Consider the following 22,963-nt stretch of genomic DNA (forward strand, 5'->3'; position numbering starts at 1 on the left):
AAGTTATTTTTAACATTTTTGGTTTTTCAGCGCCGTGGCAGCTTTACCTAAAGGTAAACAGAATCCATGCCATTCTATTTATCACATTTACTCCAGCACCAAACAGAACACATTTTAGGATCTCCTGAGATGAGGATAGGGGGGCAATCAGTAATCCAGTTTCACATCACTTAGATTGGCACCATATCTACTAAACAAAAAGTAATCTAACATCTAAGGAGATACTAGGACATTTTGTTTAGCTACCCCTGATCTATATTCAAATGATCACAGCTTACGTAGCCATAATGACCCTTACAGCAACATTTTGTTGTCCAAACCTTTTCGTACATAACGTTGAAGATTCAGGTTAGACTATCACAGTTCACGGCTGGTCCCAAAGCAAATGTCTAAACTGTGGTCTCAAATGTTTGGTTCTTTGGATTTTCAAAGACGATTGTGATTTCTTGGTCATTTTCAAAATTGTCGGGCTCATCCTCCCCATTCAGGTTGGTGTTATTTTCACCCCCTGAAAAAAATGAAAATAAATAATCCTATGTCTCATTGTAATTGTGGAAGCATATACCATATTGAAACATACAGATACAGGAAATCCGGGGGGGGGGGGGTTGGTTGGGCATCACAATTCAGAAACCTTCATATTGCTTCCAAAATTTACTCCTTTACTATTTTATTTTTGAAGAAAAATAAACCTGTTTTTTGGCCCATAATTCATTGCTAATGACCGCTTAAAACAATTCCTCCACTTAAGTATTTTGGTCCTTGCATGCACCTGTACGGATGCACACAAGATTTTATTTCTTACGCATGGTGTCTGTCTTGACTTATGGGCTTAACGAGGTCTGCCATAGTCCTGGTTCGTTTTCCTACCTCTTTATGTTCTAAAATCAGGGGAAGATCAAAAGGGACTAAGCAGGACAGTGCTCAAAAGTCAGGACTGTCCCACAAAAACCAGAACTGTTGAGACATATGGTGTGTGTAATGTGTCATTTCCATACCTCTTATCATAGTAAAACCAGGCTCTTCATTTATGCAGGTGACATGATTGTGCCATTCAGTCCATTTAACTTCATTTATCCTAAAAATATATATTATATTAATCCAAAATGTAATATTTAATTATGATATATAATTCTTCTGCATTCTCTAGAAAAAAAATTATATATTAAAATAATGGGATTCACTTTCTTTGCCAGTTATCAGATATGCAATAAAATATAGTGTTATCCATTCCACATAAAATAGTCACACTGAATCTGGGCTTTCCTCCTCCTCTGACAGCCATTAGAGCTTGGCCCTTAACCCCTGGATAGCTGACCTGTAGGTCTCGATTTATTGTGGGAGCACAACTCCCATGACACTCAGCCAGGCCAAAGACACGACTGGTGTCTGCACACCCCCATGCAGAGGTATTCAACCCTGATTCCTGCAGATTTCTGGTGCCAGTCCTGTTGTTTTACATTATAAAGCCTGTGCACTCAAACAGAGTAAAGAAGCAAAGAAACTCTATATGCCACCAAAGCAGAGTAAATTATTATCCACAATAGTGCATACAGTCATGAAATAACCTTAATAAAGACCTCTGTGCTGAAATATTGGGGAGCTCTTCCACATTCTCCACTCTTCTGCCATGTATATACCAGTTTATTTTCATTACTTTATGTTTTTCAGCCCTATTGTGCTTAGTAAATTACTCTGCTTTGGTGTCATTATAGTTTCTTTGCTTCTTTACTCTGTTTGAGTGCACGTCTATATAAGCGTAATAATTGTACATGCTTATACCTGGTGGGTTTGAGTGTTGCCCCATTTCTTTATACGCTTATTCATTTTGGTATTTACTATTGACTGACGTGCCTTTTTCTGTATTTGTATATTTTTTTGTTTTTGTTTTAGTAAAAATACATTTTGTACTGCTTCCTGTTTAGTTTTGTGGCTACAAATATGAAAATCCCCCTCGTTGCCAAATGATACTTGGCAGATGGCCCTGGGGTGGTGTGGAAAGAGCTCGCTTGCAGTACACGGATGTCTGCAAGTCACAAAATCCAGCCTGGGGGTAGCGGAAGACATGAAAACTCCAGAAGCAGCTTTAATGCGCACTTTAATAACTAAATAAAAAATGTGAATTAAATGTGTTAAATATACATTTAGTTTGTTAAATAGCACAACTTTAGGTTTACCTTAAACATGTCCTGTTATCATTTTTGGAAACTGTACAGGGTTCTCCAAGCTGAAATTTATCCTTGAGCCACATGGGCAAACTTTTTTCAAACTCCAAAATGGTTCTCGCTCTCTGGAAAAAAGAAATGAAACAATATTATGATCTTATTCTTAGTCTGATAGATTGTGAATCTATGTACGCAGGCTAAGTTATAATGCAGTTCCTAAATCCCTTGACTGCATAGATGTTTTTAAGGAAAATTTATATTCAGGTATTCCTTTTGTGGGTTTGCAAAGTCTCCAAATAACTGATTTGATACTGACCTTTTTGTTTCTTATTTTTAAGAGTTTCACATTTTTAAACAAAATAATAAATCAAAATTAGGAGACAATACAGTTTAGGCATATACCTGTAAAATCGTATGTCAGTCACTGCATAATATATCTTTCCAACCTCTTAGTACCCCATGGAAGCTGAATTTACCATCATTTTTTGGCAGATAAAACATAAGCCCACTTCAACAGTGGTGTATTAATTAAAGACGTTGAATTTTATGCTATGCGCTACATGTGAAAATGGGACCTCTGGGGCCTTGAACGCTTGTTTGACTCAACATCTTACTCTATAAGTACGTTCTTACACTAGAAATCTCTAGGTCAGAGCTGTGCTAGACAGCTTTTAGACAAAGTCTGGGACAGAGGTGCAGAAGCGAGACCACCGCTCATGGACCGCTGTTTGGTCCTTAATGGGACTCGTCAGCATGAGGTTACCGGTTACAAATGATCTGCATACCTGGAGCCTCCAGATGTGCTCACTTTCCTTTGAGATTTTCTCCACCGTCTCTCCCATCAGAGCGATGAGCATGTTCAGAAGAAGCACAAACGTTAATATAACGTAGGCTATCAGGAGAAGCAGGAATAGCACAGGATATTTGGAGTCTTGCTGGATCTCTAAGTCTCCTAATCCGATGGTGAGTTTAAACAGCTCCACGATTGCTGTGCTGAAGCTCTTGTAGGCGCTGCACTCGTCCCCATCCGCACAGTTTTCAATCAGCGATGCAAGTGCTGTTTAAATTGAGATACCAAAAATGTGTTTTTTTATTATATATATACTTGGAAAACCTAACCTAAAAACTAGGTTTCCTATGTCTATATAGCACTGCTGCGTGGTTCTGTACCAGGTTTATTTGTTATGGTTTACTGGGTATCTGGCAATCCAACTAACCTGGACCATCTTTAACGTGGTCCTAGGGCCCACAACAGCTGTGTCTGGGGTGTTCCTAACAGGTAGAGGTAAATTGCTTGTTTAAGGTCTATGCACCACCTGGCAATCTCAAAGAGGAATGGATAATATAGAGCCGGCAGCTGCCAAACCTCCATTGCAGTGCCCCACTGCGCTCTGCGACAGGTATTACTTGGCTAGGGAAAACTGGTGAGGATTGTCCTGGACCCCATTTATGAAATAGTTGGCCCTGCAACTCATATGTGATGCTTGGATCCTTCCCACACATTGTATGGGCGATACTAAAAGAAAGGCACACAAGATTACAGCCGGTGAAAAGCTGAAAATGATCCAGTGGGAGTTACCAGGGATTACTGAGAAGATAAGAATTGTAACGTTGGCTTCATAGATAACTTTAACCACTAGAAGAACACTGGTAGTCATAATAGTTTAGGCTAATTAGCCACTATGTGGAATATAAAGTAAATATGGACAATATAAGTATCTAATTATACTCCTAATGAAGTGTTTTTATATTATATTTTATATAACTCCATTAACTGACGTTTAAAAGCATATATTGGCTGCGATAATGTAAAAAAAGTATTTACCAACTCCGAATCCAAATAAAAACAGAATGTATACGAACAGAAACTTCAGTACGTCATTCAAGATGACCTGGAAGAAAAACAATGCTTGAGAACATGAGTAATACGAATAAACTCTCATGCATGCTTCCTCTTTAGCTAGCAGTCGTCACAGCCACCTAGAAACCTATAATTTCTTAACAATATTTACAACTGGTTTTCTCATCTAATCTTGGATTGTTTCAGGTGTTACTAGGAGCCACCAGTGAGACTCATCTCCAGGGGCAAAAATAAATGGCTGTTTTTAGAAAGCCCTGATAGCAAAAGTTTTGTGATACCCCAATCCCCAGAGAAAAGGTGTCTGCACATGGACACCAGTGTATTTAATAACGCATGTAGAAGTCCACCACTCATGTATGGCACTTTTTACATATTCATCGCCACCCTTCCGCTGAGCCCAACTCTTCCTATCTTCCGAACAGACCCATAAGCTCTCTAGAGCCTAGTATTAAGTTTATCCTGGGAATAAGCTTCACTGCACAGAATCAGAGTTAAGCAGATGCCCAAGCACTGAGTTTGTGCCTAAGCACTGATATATACCCCAAGGTGGCCATATTACCCATGCCCAGTGAGCAATAACATGTTGGTTAGGAAATATTGGAATGGACCCCCACTATAAAAGCTTGCAGGGAGGTCATGTATTTTGTTTTTTCTCCCACTAGGACCATAACTAACCTTTTGAATCATCACGCTGTAGATTCCCAAGGACTGGAATCCTCTTGTGTAATAAAGCATATTTGCCCATCCGAGTGCCATAGCTAAGACAAGAAATGCCAGGTATTCCTTTACCCCAAACAAGTAACAGAAAACCGACAATACAACCAGGACGGCTTGGATGAAACTAAAGAGGAAGAGAAAATAGAAATACATATTTTAACAATTCAATTAGTTATAACCTGGTAGCTTATTAACTCATAAGGTTGGAACCACAGCTTTACATTGTTGCATTGAATAATTATAGTGTATGCTCTATAACAGGGGTGTCCAACCTGCGGCCCTCCAGCTGCTGCAGGACTACATCTCCCATAATCCTCTTCCAGCTAAGGGCCTGGCTGATAAGGATGGGAGATGTAGTCCTGCAGCAGCTGGAGGGCCGCAGGTTGGACACCCCTGCTCTATAACAATGTATATACTATACTATGGACAATGAGTATGACTCCAAAGCACGAGGAAGTGCTTTTTTATATCAAAAATCCCAAATCTGTTAGAGATCTCATATTATAATACATATACTCAAGGGGAATAACAAAACTAGAACTGACAAACCTATACATCAGGTTACAACATATGCTCTTTAATGTGGATCTGTCAACTAAGAACATTTTGTGCATCAATCAATACAACATAAGCATGTGCCATATGTTGTGTTACAATATGTTAAATGGCCCAGCACGGCTTTACTAATATATTTTGACTTCAATGTATTGGAGTTCATTGCTCTACAAGCCATATAGGTTTGTAATAAACACGCAGTACCCACGCTTCCCATCCTACAATACTTGAACACTTGGCCTAAAATGTATTGATTTCATTGCATATTTTCAAATATTTCTATTACAGAATAGAGGAGTTTGTAATGAAAATATGTGCAACTGTGATGATGCCCAAGCCTTCTAGGCTAGTGTGTGTGTGTGTGTATGTGTGTGTGTATGTGTATGTATGTGTGTGTGTATGTGTATGTGTGTGTGTATGTGTGTGTGTGTGTGTGTGTATGTGTTTATGTGTGCGTTTTAAGAGCCTTGATTTTCCTATTTGTTACATCTCACTTTAGGGGTGTATTTTAACAAGTAACAAAGGAATTTGGATTCCATTTACTGAATACGTGTCGTCACAGTATCCGTCTTTATAACGCACAATGGTTGGGAATTCCTACTTTTGTTTTTAAGCCTCATTCTACCTTCTTCTGCCAATCACTATAACTTACAATAAGACATGGAACCAGGCATCTGACAGCATCATCCGCAGGTCTGACGGCCTCGTCAAAAAAATAACCACACCCTGTGAATGACACGTGTTAATTACATTAGCACCATGCCAGTGTGGATACATTACATCATAAAACATTTAATCAAATATTGGTGTGAACACACGTCTCATAAAAGTATTATAACTTAATCCTTGGAAATCAATTAATCTCAATTATTCATTTAAAGCACGCTGGGATCCTTTCCTCTCGACGAACGCTCCCGTTGGTGTGTCATATCTCTGCTCCACAGACAGAGCATATGCCTTAGTTTCATTTAAAACACATTTAAAGCCCTAAGGAATAGGGGCCATCGATTCTAAAATCATTGTGTGTAATTACTATAGTTTATGTACTTCCCATTTGTTAAACTATAAGATGTAAAGCACAGGGTCCATCTGCTCGTGCCAGACAAAGAAACATATATACTGTAGCTATAAAGGCTTCTACATAATTCTATCCTTCTATCCTGAATCTAAGACGAGACCGAGAGACAGGCAAAAAAGATGGGAAGGCTACATGGGCCGAATTGTTCTTATGTTTCTATAACACACAGAATGAATGGCAAAACACATTCTTTCCTACCAGCCCGACATGCATTATTATAAAGACTACCATACAGTATAGGAGCCATGCACACAAAAACCTTCACAAAAAGATATCACTAGTTAGCTTCACAATATACTAATAATTCTACATATGTAAAGTTGGGCAGATTTTAAATATAAAAATAGGGCTATATTCTGCCTGTTCCCCCCTTCTCACGATCTACCCTCTCCCTCCCTACCCCCCCTTCTCACAATCTACCCTCTCCCTCCCTACCCTCCCCTTCTCAAGCTCTACCCTCTCCCTCCTTACCCCCTTCTCACAATCTACCCACTCCCTCCTTACCCCCCCTTCTCACGATCTACCCACTCCCTCCTTACCCCCTTCTCACGATCTACCCACTCCCTCCTTACCCCCCCCCTTCTCACGATCTACCCACTCCCTCCTTACCCCCCCTTCTCACGATCTACCCACTCCCTCCCTACCCCCCCCTTTGTAGGTCACTTACCGTCAACTCCTGTGTTGGGCGCGTGAGGCGTTTGTCTCGGGTGCCGGCGCTTCACTGCTGAGCGCCGGCATATGACGTCATATGCCGGCGTTCATCGTGAAGCGCCGGCACCCGAGACAAACGCCTCACGCTCCCAACACTGCACTCTGGGCAGCGCGGCGGCGGCGGTAGCGGCGACGGCGGCAGCAGCGGCATCCTGGATTTCTCTCAGTCAGGGGGGCCCAAGAGTTTCAGCAATCGCTCGGCACCCCTTGGGCCCCCCCTGACTGGCAGAACTCCAGGGCCCGGTCGCAGTCGCGACCCCTGCGACCCCGGTAGTTCTGCCACTGTTACTATGTGATTATATTATTTATGCAAGCAAAACTCACAAATTCTGCCAGCATGTGCACAAACAAATGTAATATATCCCCACCTCATCCTACTTCGTGAAGCGCACACCGGTGGGCTGTTCCTTATCTGGTTTTATCATAGTAAATGTACATTTCACCAGAAATTACTCACAAATTCCAAAGCCGTTTAAATATACAAAGCACACCCTGTTGTAACGGCCAAACTTATACGAGGGTGATGTTTTGTATTATGTAACACGCGATGGAATGAAAAGCACTTTGGAACATTTTATTCAAGTGATGACACCCAGCGAGTCACTGGTTAATGGTAGGCTGCCGTACGAAGCTCTGTGAGTAACGCAATAACTCACCTCTTTGATCATTAAGTAAGTAGCGCAAATAATAATAAACATCTGTCCAAATAGCTGCAGCCATCCCTTGTCATGCGACAGACTTAATGGATACAGAGCCTGTAGTGACATAAAAGGACACAGCATGGTACTTAGCAAATGTATAACATTGTAATACTTGTAACTGACTGTACAGACATGTTATTCAGGGCAGGACTCAGAATGACTAGGCGGCTCTGGCCCTTTAGGGCCAATGGCCGCCAGTGGCCACTGGCTAGATACGCAAGGCCTCACATTACAGTTGTATACTCACATCCAGCCAGCAGCCACACTCTGCAGCAGAGGGTATAGGGTGCTGCTAGCCAGAGGCCCACTGGGCATTTGCCAGATGGCCAGTCCAGGTATGTGTGTTGGGTCTCAAGTTATCAAAAACAACACAGCTACCCAGAATGTATGTAAATGTAACACTTTTGTATTAATAAAACTTTGAATAAACTTTTGTCTTTTGAATACAGGCACTGGCGTAAATACAGGGGCGTGACCCCTGTGACCCATTTCTCCTCGTACCAATTCAAAATAGATGAGAAAGGGCCCTTCCGAACCGGACCGCACTGCTCCAGGTCGGAAGGGCACTTTCTAAACTATTTCGAATCAGTGTGGGGAGACAGGAACGTATCGGGGGTCACGTTACGCCATGTGAAAGTGTGCAAGCAGCCAGGCAGGAAGCTGCAGGAGTGGTGAGAGGCAAGCAGGGGTTGGGGTTCGTTTGTTGTTTGCATGTATGTATGAATGAATCAATGTGAGCATGCATGTGTAATTGTGTGTGTAAGCATGCATGTCTCATTGTGTGTATGAGAATGAATGTGTAATTGCGTGTGTGTGAGCACAGATGTGTAGGGGTTTTTGTGTGAGCAAGTGGCAAAGAAGGCACAGGCCAGGTGTTGGGGGGCATTTTTGCACCATGGCCCTGTGGTTTCTAGTTACACCCTTGACTACAGGAGAGGTATACAGATTAAAAGATTAAGGAACACATACAGCAATCTCTCATTTCATGTTCATGTCTAATCTTTTCCATTATAAAGGGAATTATAAAACAATAAACAATTATAATAGGGAGAGATGTACAGAGGAAAAGCACACTGTAGGACAATGAAGCATTCATCACTGGTATACAGATGTCCACAAGGTGTCACAATTGGCTAAAGAATATAATCATTTTGGTTTTGTTACATTCTTTGTGTATATACCTGATCTCCGCGAGGCCGGTAGTAGGAGACAAGCGTTAACACAACATTGTACATGAAAGAAAGGAGGAAAGATATGAAGAACATGTATCTGGCGAACTTTTTCCATTTCATTTGTAGTAATGTGTGAAGGGGCTCCAAAGCCAACAATTCATGGCGGTTCTAAAAATTGGGACAAATAGAAAAAGAAATAAAAAGTATCATATTGCTGCAAAAGGTAATATCTGGAAATAGTCAGTTCAATCAACTATGGGTCTGAAGTTATAAACAGTGAGCACTGAACAATACAGGATCCATATTCCACAGAACTCCTATCCAAGATCAGTGATAAACTGTTACTAAACCGCATGCATTTTAGAGAGAGTTCAGAGGAGGCTGAATAAATGGTAAATGGTTTGTAGAATAGAAATGATCAGGAAAGACAAAGGGATCTTCATATATGTAGCTTGGAGGAAATACTCAAAGGTATAGGAGGGAAATTTATTTTAAAGGAAGAGAAATGGTAGAATAAGATGTCATTGTATTTATGATGAACAAAAAATAGTTATAAAGCTTACATCAATGTTGGCATTGTAGACCACAATTTCAAGCAGTGAGTTCCGACTGGTAGTGTCTATATCATTCAAGTCATATAGTGAGGAGGAGACAGGCCCATAAACCCAGTCTGTGAATTTTCTGGAAAGGACCCGATTTTCCTTTTCTTTTATTTCTCGACTGAGTATATAATGAAGAATCTAAAAGAAATGACAAATGTATTAAAGCATGCAAACAGCCCAAGTATGTAAAAGTGTTGTTGAATAGCATCAAATAAGACAAAGAACACTAAACACTCATGGAGCAAATGTTACAACAAGTGTCCATCTGTAACTTATTTTGCATTAAATATTCCATGTTACAAATTTAATGTGTAAAAAATATGATTTAAAGTTCTACAACAGAAGACTGACAAAAAACAGTGATTGAATCGTACCTCTGTCTTTCCGCTCTTGGCTGCAAGTTGCATTGGTGTGAGGCCATCATTGTTAACTATGCTTTCCAAAGACTTGTTTTTACAGGCCATGAGGATTGTGTCATACATCCGTATTATGAATGCGTTCTGTGCCTCGGAGTGTTCTGCTACTGTAACCAAAGCATGGAGCACCGTATTTCCCAAAGAGTCCTGAATGGTGACATCTGTCTGATTATTCTCCATGAGTAGCTGCACCACATCAGATTGATTGGTGCAAGCGGCCAATGCCAATGGAGTTTCACCTGTAGAAATGACATGTTTGCTGCAGAAAATGACAAACTTACATAGAAACCCACCTATACACATGAGCTTTCGAGTACAGTATGATCCATTATAACAGCTTATCCTTAAGTACATATATCCACCAGTGTTTCAGATGGATACTTTACCTATTGATAATTATTCGTTAAATATTAATGATTCACAAGTATTAATTAGTTAATGAGATGTTATTTTTCTAGGCAGTGCCATGATTTTGTGTTTACTACAACTTACCAAAGTAAAATCCTTCATGTTTATTCCTTGGATTAAAGAACCTTCCCTGTGCACGTACATTTATTTTGGCTCCCTTTTTAATTAGATACTTTACAAGATCACTTTGCCTTCTTTCTATGGCTATGTTTAATGCGGTTTGTCCTGAAAGAAAATGCGATATAATATTAGTCATCCTTGGTATAAAAAAAACAAAACAAAACAAAAAACAATACACTAAATTTGGATCTCCAAATCAAAATACTGTGATGCAATCTTTACCCGTTCAGATGTTTTGAATATTTTCATATTAGTCATCAAATAATTATGCTAAGCTCACGAGGATGAGGGATGTGAAGACAAGTTAATGTCTCAGAGGATTCTGCTTACGTAATAAAAAATATTTGTCTGAATTACTCATTTAAACAAATTGTACCTTCATATTGAAGAAATTCATAGTCATAGTTTTACTTTACACACTAAAGATTGTTTTGTTCTGCAATAAAAACTACACTATATGACCAAAAGACACCTGCCCATCAAACCTATATAAATTGTTAGACATTCTGCTCCAAAACCATTGGCATTAATATGGAGTTGGCCCCCACTTTGCAGGTAGAACAGCCTCTACTCTTCTGGGAAGGCTTTCCATAATATTTTGGATTGTGTCTGTTGGAGATGTGAGTCCATTCAGCCAAAAGAGAATTTGTAAGGTTTGGGCACTGATGTTGGCCGAGAAGGTTTGGGGCGCAATCAGCGTTCCAGTTCATCCCAAAGATAAACAGTGGGGTGAAGGTCAGGGCTTTGTGCAGGACACTCGAGTTCCTCCACACATGAAACCATGTAGTTATGGATCTTATTTTGTTTATGCTAGAACAGGAAAGTTCCTTCACCAAACTGGTTTCACAAAGTTGGAGGCATACCATTTTGGAAGGCGTGTTTTCATTGTGTTTCCTATTGCTACAGAGTCCAGTAGCAGTCTGCCTTATGCCACTCCAGCCAGCACCTGGCATTGCACATAGTGATCTACAGCTTGCATGCAGCTGCTCGGCCATGGAAACCCCTTTCATGAAGCTCCCGCCGCACAGTGCTTGTGCTGATGTTGCTTCCAGAGGCAGTTTGGAACTGTTATAGTGAGCGATGCTACACAGGACTGGTGTTTTTTTTTAATGTGCTCCAAGTTTGTGAATGTGAGTGGTCTACTGCTTCATGGCTGAGCTGGAACTCTTAGATGCTTTCACTTTGCAATAACAGAACATGCAACGGAACAGGGCAAATTTAACAGGGCAGAAATTTCACAAACCGACTTGTGGCAAAGGTGGCATTCTTTGGTAGTGTCACTGAGCTCTTCAATACAACACATTTTACTGCAAATGTTTGTCCATGAGATGTTCTTGATTTTGTTATTGCTAGCAATAGGTGTGGGTTAAACACCTCAACTCAATAATTATGAGAGGTGTCCACATACTTTTGGTCATATAGTTTATCCCAGTGCTTTAAACTCTGATTTTGCTAGAACAGTATGCGGGAACTTAATAGTAACATTCTACATTGTAGGGGTACAAATCAAACTGTATGATCTATTTACTGTAAACCAATGAACTGTAATACTAGAAGGAGTAAAAAAATATATATATATTTAGTACATAAAATTTAACAGCGAGTAAAGACCAGCAGACCCATCTGCTATGTATCTCTACCTGCTAAAACCTCCAATAAGATGTGCATTATTTTAAATACGTTTCTGTAATCCATTTTGCTAAAATTAAACTGCCCTCCTTAATTTGCAACATACCTTTGTAGTTTTCTTCTGTATATTCAGCATTAATAAATCTATCCAGGAACCCATTCTCTTCTGCAAATGAAAGCAGGATCTGTACAATTTCAGGCGTGTTCTCATTTATGTTTAATAATGCCTTCATCAGACAGGTTTTTCCGGTGTCCTTTGATGTTAGTTTGTACATAAAAAAATCTGAAATATTATCATAACACAGATACACAGTTTTAATGAGTAGCTTCAAAATAGTTTTGCTCCAGATCCATATGTGGTTTATTCAGGGGCACAATGGCAATTTCTAAGTTAGCGTATAGCCTCAAAGCAGGCTTCTTATATACAAACTGCTGCCACCTAATGAGTCCCTTTGAGTATTTTCTATGACCCTTGGACAATTCCGTACATTTTCATGAGCCTCAGGACTAGACTCTATTCTTTTCTTACATAGGGAGAGAAGAATAACATTATAACTGGTGCGGCTTTACTGAAAATGCAGAATTGCACATATGGGGACATGTACCTTGGATGAATGGTGAGGGAGATACAGTTTTTTTAATTACTAGGCTGCTATTCTAGATTTGTTTTGCTGAGGCATAAAATCGGAACTTGAGACTTGTGTTTATGAAGGCAAGTATGAAGCAAGTTCTGTGCCAAGTGTTTCATTTGGAACACTAAGCACAAACATTACATAGAACCTGGCAGAATGTTCCTGCAATGGATCTAACTTTAGCACAAGACCTCCTCCAGATTACCCTAGATAAATATTGATGAAACATTAAAGAACCTTGTTCAGACATAAAGCTGGGTTATTCCAGAGTATTAGGTTAATTTACAATTATGACATGTTAAACATGGAAATTTAATTGTAATGCATTTCATATGCAATTCTCAAGCATATATGGCTTTTATGTATATAAGATAAATGTAATATTTTACCTTGTGCACTCCTCTCTGTAAATCCAGAAGATGACTCCTTTGCTTCTTCGAGAAGCCTTTTTAAAGCCTCCACATCACCTTCAGAAACTGTCTTAAACAGAAGGTTTTTTGGTGGTCTCCGTGCATTCTTCCTGCGGCTTAATTCTGTCCCATGCCTGAAACAGCAATATTCATTAAGGATTCAATTGGAACTAACACATTTTAGTTGACATCATTAAAATGACTATATCACTTTTTTACCATTGTTATAATGTCTACATGGTTTACAATATTCTGTGTCACCGTATTGGGTCATCAGTGGTCACCTTTTCATTTTACATCCCTTATTTACTATGATCATAGTATGTTCCACAAAGTTGTATAAAAGTCTGCCCTTAGCCACGAGCAAGCGGGGCTCCCATCCCAGGCCCTACACTTAGGAAGGCGCCATAGTGCTTCCTAAGGGCAACTGGGGCCTTGCATGTTCCTCTTGCTCTTGGAGCACTGGGAAAGAAAGAAGACATGCAATCTGACAGAAGACTTAATGCAGACTTTATGCTTTAGGGAGAGAAGAGTCTCCATGACAGGTGCCCATAGTCTCAAAGGTTTTGAGATCCTTTAATAAAACCTATAATATATAATATGGTGCTTCTTTTAAGAAGCCTATTTAGGATGGTTGGATTTTAGACCATGGCTGGAATGGTCCTCTCTTCTGCCGCGTGTGAAAGAATCTTACCTATTATTATATTGTCGGAGCAAGTGTTCGGACACATCCTGAGGGGTCTGAGGGGAATCTATATCCTCGCTTTTCCTGCTGTCACTAATCAGAGTGAAAAAACATACAAGTTCAAATAACATGCAAAAGATAATTGTTTGGTGCAAGTCAATAAAGATGAAGACAGAGCTGTTTATAAAAACATTTGAATTTGTAGATGTCATGAATTAAACAGTGTTTAAAATACATTGTGTCCCTCCATAACTCCTGGAGGAATATATCCAGCCTAAGGGGTCCCAGTCAGGACAAGAATGATCTTCATTATATAATCGATGCTTGGCATCCTTAGACAACATTAACTTGATGCAATCCACAAACTGCACCCATTAATGTTAGTAGTAACAATGCAATAGTCAGAATATAAACATTATTAATAATATTTTATATGACATAACCTAGCCATTGTCCATTATGATTGGCTGAGGGTAAAGGGATTTCTGCAAATCCGCAAGATGGCGGCCCTACTTCATGGACAGCTGTCTTAGACACTTATGTTTTAGAGAAGCTCCACTTGCAGGTTCTGTCCCATGTGAATAACAAGTGCGGCGCTGGAGATATAGGCGCTGGAGATATAGGCGCTAGGAACCTTAGGGCTCGTCCTGCCTGGAGCAATTCCAGCTGCTGGTGAACGATACCCTCTTTTAGATGGCTGAGAGTTGCAATTTAGTGTATGGATGTAGGACGCAGGCATGCAAGCAACCATGTAGTTGTACAACAGACTGACTTCAAAGAATTCTGTTACTATGAAAAAAGAATAATTATGTAATGACAAGTCCTCTTTACCTAATGTAATGTTTATCTTAGTCTGTCAGTTCTAGTCTTGTCATACCCTCTGGAATATAGGTATTATAAGAAGTGCTGCGTATGTTGTTGGCACTTTATGTTATTATAATTACACCTGCCATCTATGCCTTGGGATTACATTATACACCCATACTTTTACAGGTCACATATAATGAATATAATCTCTAAAATGAAAAGCAGGTTTGCCAGCAATGTTATTATAATTACACCTGCCATCTATGCCTTGGAATTACACTATGCACCCATACTTTTTCAGGAGTTCTTTAACTCCCATGATTCTGAGCCAGTCCCTGGAATGGGTGAAAATTCCTGGGCTTGTTTGTCAACAGCTGAATATTCCCACTTTGAAAAATACAATCATAAATGGTTTCGGTATGCTTCCAGATTTGTAAAAGAAAATTAAAGGGCGTTCACAAAAATAATAATAATAATAACCAGGGCATTTAGTTCCAAAAATCATGTATTCAATTTATATAAAATAGCAAAAGTCACTGTCAATACTATTTAAATTTGTAATGCTATATATGTTAAAGAATGAACCAATTAGTGTTAGTGACGTTGGTAAATCTGGTCAACAAGCTAATCTCTGCCACAAATGTATCCAAACAGTAGACTGTAAAATGTCAAGAGCAGGTCCTCTTCTCCTTCTGTACCACTACGTGTGCGATGTTAAACATTGTTAAATATTGTCACTGTCCCCTAAAGTAACATCGCCGCGGAATCTGCTGACACTATATAAATAAATGTAAGGTATCCAGTTTTATGTATCCATCACTATAAATATAGTCATAGACATGAAAATAGCCAATTTTACTGGATATCTTGTGTATACTAGAAAAAGAATGAAGGGGGAGTCAATAAACCTCTTTTCGACTGTAACCTGGGAATACTGTCAGTCAGTGGAAAGGTCGCCAGTACAGCTACTATATATTTGCCTTTACATAACTATACAGTGGGAGCTTACGTACAACAAAAGTGATTCTGGTAAAACAAAAAAGGGGTCCTAGCACCATAGCAACCAGTATCACGGTCCAAACAAAAGCAGCATTTGATTGGTTGCTATGGTGATAAGACCACTTTTTCAACTTTCCATCAGACACATTTTATATCCCCGGTGATTAAAAAAAAAAGCGTCCATAACCAACAAATTAACCCTGTCTGCCTCTTGAAATTTCAAAACGTAATATTTGTGTACTTACCCAATTCTAATGGTTGAATCCATGGGTTTGGAAAACACCGGAGGAGAGGATTTGCTCGGTATGAGAGGAAAGTCTGTGGTGTCACTGAAATCAGAAGGAGGTAAGGTTTCTACCAGAGTTACGGATGGTAAAGGGTTCTGGCGGGCGAAGCAGTTACCCATTGGGTATAGTTTAATTTCTGGGAAACCCAGAAAAACATTTAACCGAATACTAAAACATCTAATAGGGATTTGCAACAAGAATGAAATGAGGTGTATTCCAGTTGAATGCAGGAGGGCAGGGCGCCTATCCTACCAACCTAACCTGTTGTGTTAATGATGAAACATCGTATTGTTTATACCGAATCAGCTGTCGAGTGGGACATGTCATTATACATTTAGACTGCTGAGGCTGCTTTAGAAATCTGACAATTGTTTGTAACTGTCAGATTCTAGGAGCTTCCCTAAATGTCATGTCAATGTGGATCATTTACATTGAATATAAAAAAGGTTTATCCAGCTGTTTCCATCTGGAGTGATGTTTGTAGCTTCAGTGTTGTATTTTAGTAAATGCTGGATCAGATCTCTGCTGTTGGACCACAACTCTTATTCGCTTTAGTCAGCCAGTTCCTAAAGAGACTGTAGTCCAGGTAATATATGGAGAGTCAAAGTACCCCTACTTTATGGGAAAAGTCTGTTTATTTTACCACTTTGCATCACTTACAAACATAAATAAGCAAGTTGTCCTTAGAGTGTGCCTGTGGTTGACTGAGAATCATGGGAGTTGTACTCCCACAGCTAACTGCCTTATGGCTACATCTGTATTAACACTCACACTGACAACATTCCTGTTTATAATTATTGTTATCTAAAGGACTTTGTCAGCATTGTCACAGGAGTGAATGTGACGTGGTGATGTGACATCATGTGACATCATCACAGACCCCAAAGCATAGCAGAGCCTGGCATGTAACCACTGAATTGTCAGACCTCTGTCTGTTCCAACTGATACATAATGATAAATGTAAGCTGACAATCGGCGTGAATCATAAACAGGGAGTGGTGTGTTTTCTCAGTGATACCCAATATGTAAATTGATTCAAATCAATGACCTCAGAGAGGTATTAGAACAGAAGTCACGATAGCTAATTTCTACACAGCAATGCACAACTGATAATTTGGCATTTTACTTATGACCATCAGCTTCCATGTTTTTGTTGTTGTTTATAAGCTGTGTATAGTAACACAACGTAACGTGGGAACACTCCGGGTTTGATCCAGAGTCCCAGGGTTTTTGCCCCGTTCATAGTGATGGGGCAAATTCTCAGGATTACTTAGTCTGGAACTGACTCCTTCCTATTCTACACTGCTGTGATCACATAAAACTCTCCAAATTTAGCTGTTATGGCTGATATCCCTGGCCAAAAAGCAGGTGACTCAATTAAAAATATCTTTAAATAATGACAAGTCATGCTTTGCAATTAACGCCACTTGGTTAACACATTTCAGGAGTCGCTACACCTCTTTCCAATGGATTATTAAAGCGATAATATTGAGTCTCAGCGTCAGCTCATTTAGAAGCTTTCCAGGTATGATAGTAAGGACCAAACAATACTTATTTTAATTGACAACATTATGCTATAGCTACACTGTAGTTAATACATTATTATTATTATTATTATTATTATTATTATTATCCTACTTTACTCACAGAGCATTCCATTAAGCATTTAATTTGTTCTATGCCAAATGCATTTTATAAGCCTACCTTTAATCCTGTGATTCTAATTATTACCAGTTCAAGACTTACGTTTTTTTCATCTGGTTTTCCATAATCTTTTGAGTCCGAGGAGGGGTTCCTGGGGCTATTCTGTCTTTGATCAGAAGGGGCATGCTGTCACCCTGGCCTTTAATCATCTTCTGTGTGAAAAAAATGACAATTACAATTACATGACATTACATTACTGTATTCGGCACAATAATGAAAAAGTATGGTTTTATCTATGGGACATAGATAGTATTACTATTATTTATCATTGAAGTGAAAAGGATACCCGTACACAACAAATAAAGTATTTATTAAACAATGTTAAAATTGGCATATATGATAAATAGTTTATGTATTAGCCAATAGCTAATCAACTGGATAAACAGCACTATTTGAAACACAAAGACAATATCTTACTGATCGCTGGTCAGATATAACCTAGTATACTGTGTACATCGGTGGTGACCATATCTCTGGAGTCCAAAGAAAGGCTACTAACATGATGCATGGTTTACATGATAAACACGATCGGGAAATAGTAAAAGACTTCAATGTGTATCCTTTGGAGAAAAGGTAAGAGAATGGGGATATGATAGAAATATTTAAATACATCACATCAGAGGGAAGTACTAAAGGTCATAGTCTAGAAATAGAAGATGGTTGTATTAGAGTTTTTCTTCTTTGTGGTGGATAAGAGGAACAGCTTTTCACCTTAAGTGGTAAAGATGAATAAAGAGAAGAAATGTAAATGTGTTGATCAGAAAGACACATCCTTATGTATCCTTATGTATCCTTATATGTAATCGTAGGTGTATTTAAATATTCACGGTTACAATATTTGGAAATGTGGTTCATCACAGTAAATAGTTTCCCCACTCTAATATAATTGTAATAAAAATTTTACAAAAAGAAAAGAAAAAAGATTTGTATTTGTATTGCCAGAGTTTGGCAATAGCTCTTCACACTTAGGGCAACAATGACTAATACATCATTATTAATTTATTTCTGCCCAATACATTATTTTATGAAATGAGTGTATCGGAGAATATTAGGAGAACATTGACATCTACATCCTTGTCTACTTGTGATAATGGGATGAACAGCTGTCCCTACAAGGAAGTAGATGAAGCGAGAGATGGGTGTCATCATTTCCATGCAAAGTTATAATAATCTATATGTAATGTAAGGATTTTTTTACTTTACTGAGAGGGTGGAGAATAAGTGGAACATGCTGCAGAAGTTGTAGAAGCTAATACAATGAGGGATTTTAAACATTCATGGGATAGGCGTAAAGACTAGACTACCCGAATGGTTCTTAATTGCCATCAAGTTCTAGGTTTCTCTGTTTCTATGTTGGGTATGCATGGACGTTGGCACCCCAAAACATTTTGGGGGATAGAATTCATGTCTGGCCCAGTGGGCGTGATGGAGCTGACTACACCTAGCTCTGCATTGCTACCATTCTTTGCTGCTCGTGGATGTCCCAGTGATCACCTAATATTGCCTTAGAACACAGTGATATCACACCTTCTGAAGGTATGCATACCTCACAGTGTTGCGAATGGCCAGAGATGGATACTTTTGCTTTAGGGAGTGTTTTTAGAGTCAGGACTAGGGAGCAGGCTTAACCAACACTATGTAATTAGGTCATTTTATGTGTTTTATTTACACAATTCAGTTTAAAAAACAGACGCAAACCTGCAAATGCCCCATAACTGCAATTTCCCTTCAAACACACAAACCACATTCACATTAAAGACTTCAAAAGAAATAATTTTTAAAGCTGTTACGATCAAACAAAAAAGAGTTAAAAAAAAACTAAAAAAAAATGTTATTGCACAGAAGCAAACTTAGAAAACTTAACCAACTATAATCCTCTTTCACATTCACTGTATATAATAGACTAGCTAGTATTTCCCTGCCCACCTAACAGGTCTACCGGTTAATCCATCCCAGTGACTACAGATTATTTTAAAACAAATCACAAATGTGTAGAAAATAGAAATGCATATTTAGACCAAATCCTTTGTGTAAATCAGAGTGTGACTGTAATTGCCCCATACTTGGGCTTTGTGGCTCGGCTGATCTGAAAAAGTTTTCAATTTTTCATTTTTTAATGTGGCCAATGTGACATTATTGTGTGACTCCTCAGTACAAAAACACAACAACACAAATTACCTGGTTTTAAAGACTATTCTTATTAGAAATTGGAAGTTGCCAGGAGTGACACGTATTGAAACAAGGAGCAACGACACATCCGTGAGAATGTCTTCAGCTGGAATGCAGTATATCATCAAACAAAAAATAACACGGTACTGCTGCTGAATGATAAATCCCATTAATCTAAGCCTAGATCTTTAAAAATGTATGGATTTAGTAGGATTCTGTTCAAGATCAAGAGACACATTTAAAGACACACAATTATGTTTTATAAAGTCCCATAAACTGATGTTCTAAATTATTTTTAGATATCTGAGGTCATGGAAGTGAGATCTTATTTGACTAACCAGATTTCTTTAAACATAACTCTGATGAATGTTAGTTTACTTTAGTTTTTGCCCCAATAGTTTTTGGAGAACAAATTTTGTTTTCTGACCTATTTAGTTGAGAGAATTTTTTTCGTTTGGAAAATAAATACATTTCTTGTTCTCTCTCCAGGGGCGGGCTGGGCCGGGGGGCAATTGCCCCCCAGGCCGCCCGAAATCAAATCTAAACGGCCGCTGGGTGCTGATGCCGCCGGCCGGCACTACTTTAATACTTTTTTTAAAAATGTAATATGGCAAGCCGGATCGGCTATTAAATGAAAAAAAAATAGTATTAAAGCAGCGCCGGCCGCTGGGTGCTGATGCTGCCGGCCGACGCTACTTTAATATTTTATTTATTTATATTTAATATGGCAAGCTGATCTGGCATATTAAATAAATAAAAAAAAGGATTAAAGTAGTTCCGGGCGGTGGCATCAGCACCCAGCGGCCGTTTAGATAAGTTTTCCAGCAGTCTGATGGCCGCAGTGATGGGAGCAGCGTGAGGGGTGAAAGGTGAGTGCGAGGGGGCGGAGCCACTTCACTTGACTTGCCCCCCAGGCCTTAGGCTGCCAGCCCTCCCCTGTCTCTCTCTGTATAATGTATTATGAGTATAATAAAGAGCATACCATACAATCCAATGAAGATAACAAAACAAAAGCAAGAATACATAACGAATATTCAGAACTTTCTCTTTTGTTTTCATTGGTTTCATTGGGGGGTTCCTCCTCGTTTTCAGACATTTGTATAAATGCACAAGTTCACAAAAATTTGGTAAATGCACAAGTCTAATTTTCAAAATAATGAACTGGATGATAAAGAATTTTATAATCAGTTTTTGACTAATGTACAGAGGAGGACCAGCAACACTCAAGTCAGTGGATAAGTCTAGCCGACAAACACACAAAGTGACTTAAAAAAACTTTTTGGCAGACAACGCGCACCATGTGCAATATCCAATACTGTCCAAAATGCATTAACAGAGATCTGTAAAACCTACAAAAGATGCAGAAATCTAAGGCCGTTCTGGAGGCTATATGTAGAATAGCTACAGTATAAAAATATTAATGTAGTGGCCCAAAAGCTTTAAATCTTCTGGCTTCTGGCTTAAGAAGTGTCCAGGGGAAATTTCTGGGGACACGTCCTGGGTGATGCTAGAAGTCTCAGGAAATGGTCCACTGAAAATGTCAACATCTTGCTACCCTATGTAACTACTGTTAGAAGCATGATATTCAAGTACAAACCCATCAAAATCAGATAACACAGGCCACATGCTTGGCAGGCCTGCAGGAATGAGGAGTATAATAGGGACAGGTACTGCTTCCGCTACATTGCAGGGCTTAATGGATCACATGCAGCTCACCAAAAGCTCACTATGGGACTTCGTGCCTGGAAAGTCGCCTGTTGCCTACCAACAGTTCAGCCACTTCTCCTTTATTTCCTATTGCAACGCTAACCCTCAAGTATTTAGTGCCTCTGTTTAGAAATGGACTTTTATAAATTAGCACTACAACTGCACAATACACCCCCATTACAAATACTATGTCATATCGCCCAGACATGTCCTTTCCTGTAACAGCGGCACATAAACGATTCTAATTATAAAATGACATTGAATAATTACTGCTTACATTCATTAGAGGCAGATCCTCTGTTGTCATGATGATTTTTTTCTGCCTACACATGTGAGCCAAGTGTGAATAATGCACTGTTTATGTCACGTGGTGATAAACACTAACTGTGTATGGTTTGGAGACTTCCTGTCCTTCCATTACTAATTGTAACCCAAATATTATTAAGTAGAACGTAAAGCAGAATGCTTAAACCTAAAATCCTACTTAACCAACTATGGTCTGATTTGCGTCCTCGTTTTATTTGTGGAAGTATTATATGAGCTATAAAGTGTAGGAACTTTGTGAATCCTTGCCTGAAAACAAATACTTGAATGGAGAGGTTGGGCAGACTGGATGGGCTGAATGGTTTTTATCGGCCGTCACTTCCTACGAGTTTTAGAAACCTGTGTTCAAGTTAGGGCATCTAAAAATTGTGGCCTGATTGCAGCCCTCGAGGGCTTGGGTTACGCAGTTCTGGTATAGGGCATAGCTGGTGAATAGGCCTAGTGAAACTGGAACTCAAAAGGTATTTTTGCACACAGGGTACACAAGCTTAGTGAGCACTGGCCACTAACAATTAACAATTAATGATGGCCATTCAAAGCGGAGCAGCTTCCCTACCAAACCCAAATTTGAGATAAACCATGCAGTTTTCACCTGTTGAAATGGGATTGCCTGAATTCACAAAACAGGGACCTCCAAACAAGTCAACATACGTTTAACAATGTTAATGATGATTGTCCTTTATAAGAGTTTACCAGAAGAAGATATAAAAACAATGACACTTACCAAATTGTGTACCATCGGCACTTACCAAGTTTTGCTTATCCCATAAGAGAAAAAAGAAAATATCTCCGTCTTCAGGTTAAGGCAATCCAGGCTATAATGTTCCTGTGTTTACTCCTTGTTAGAAAATGACCAAATGAGCTATGGATGCTCTTAAAGCTATGACATACACTGTCTATTACTTTGTTTAGAGGAAGACATTAGTAGGTTGTACATGTGAGTAATTAACATGTGGATCCACCTCCCAGTCCATACGTTTTCTACTTTGTCACTTAAATCATCTCTTAAGTCATCTAAACACTTCCAATGGAATGTGTCATTAGACAATTAAAATGTGAACTTTTTGGGATGTCCTAGCACTCAGACTTAGTGGCAAATCTCCC

The 22,963-nt window shown here is 39.1% G+C and overlaps 1 protein-coding gene across 1 annotated transcript; it reads right to left on the bottom strand.

The window, feature by feature from the left end:
• Positions 1-389: 389 nt before the first annotated feature.
• Positions 390-22,688, bottom strand: TRPV3 (transient receptor potential cation channel subfamily V member 3). The gene is given in 18 exon segments (XM_053455839.1): positions 390-508; positions 999-1,078; positions 2,178-2,290; positions 2,951-3,222; positions 3,991-4,057; positions 4,702-4,867; positions 5,951-6,024; positions 7,744-7,842; positions 8,970-9,128; positions 9,524-9,700; positions 9,937-10,217; positions 10,471-10,611; positions 12,242-12,418; positions 13,157-13,300; positions 13,855-13,955; positions 15,914-15,997; positions 17,702-17,811; positions 22,609-22,688. Coding segments are annotated over 17 exon segments (2,361 nt in total). The 5' UTR covers positions 17,809-17,811; positions 22,609-22,688.
• Between the last annotated feature and the right edge of the window lie 275 nt (positions 22,689-22,963).

This window comes from Spea bombifrons, chromosome 2, assembly GCF_027358695.1.
Source record: "Spea bombifrons isolate aSpeBom1 chromosome 2, aSpeBom1.2.pri, whole genome shotgun sequence".
NCBI classification, from domain to species: Eukaryota; Metazoa; Chordata; class Amphibia; order Anura; family Pelobatidae; genus Spea; species Spea bombifrons.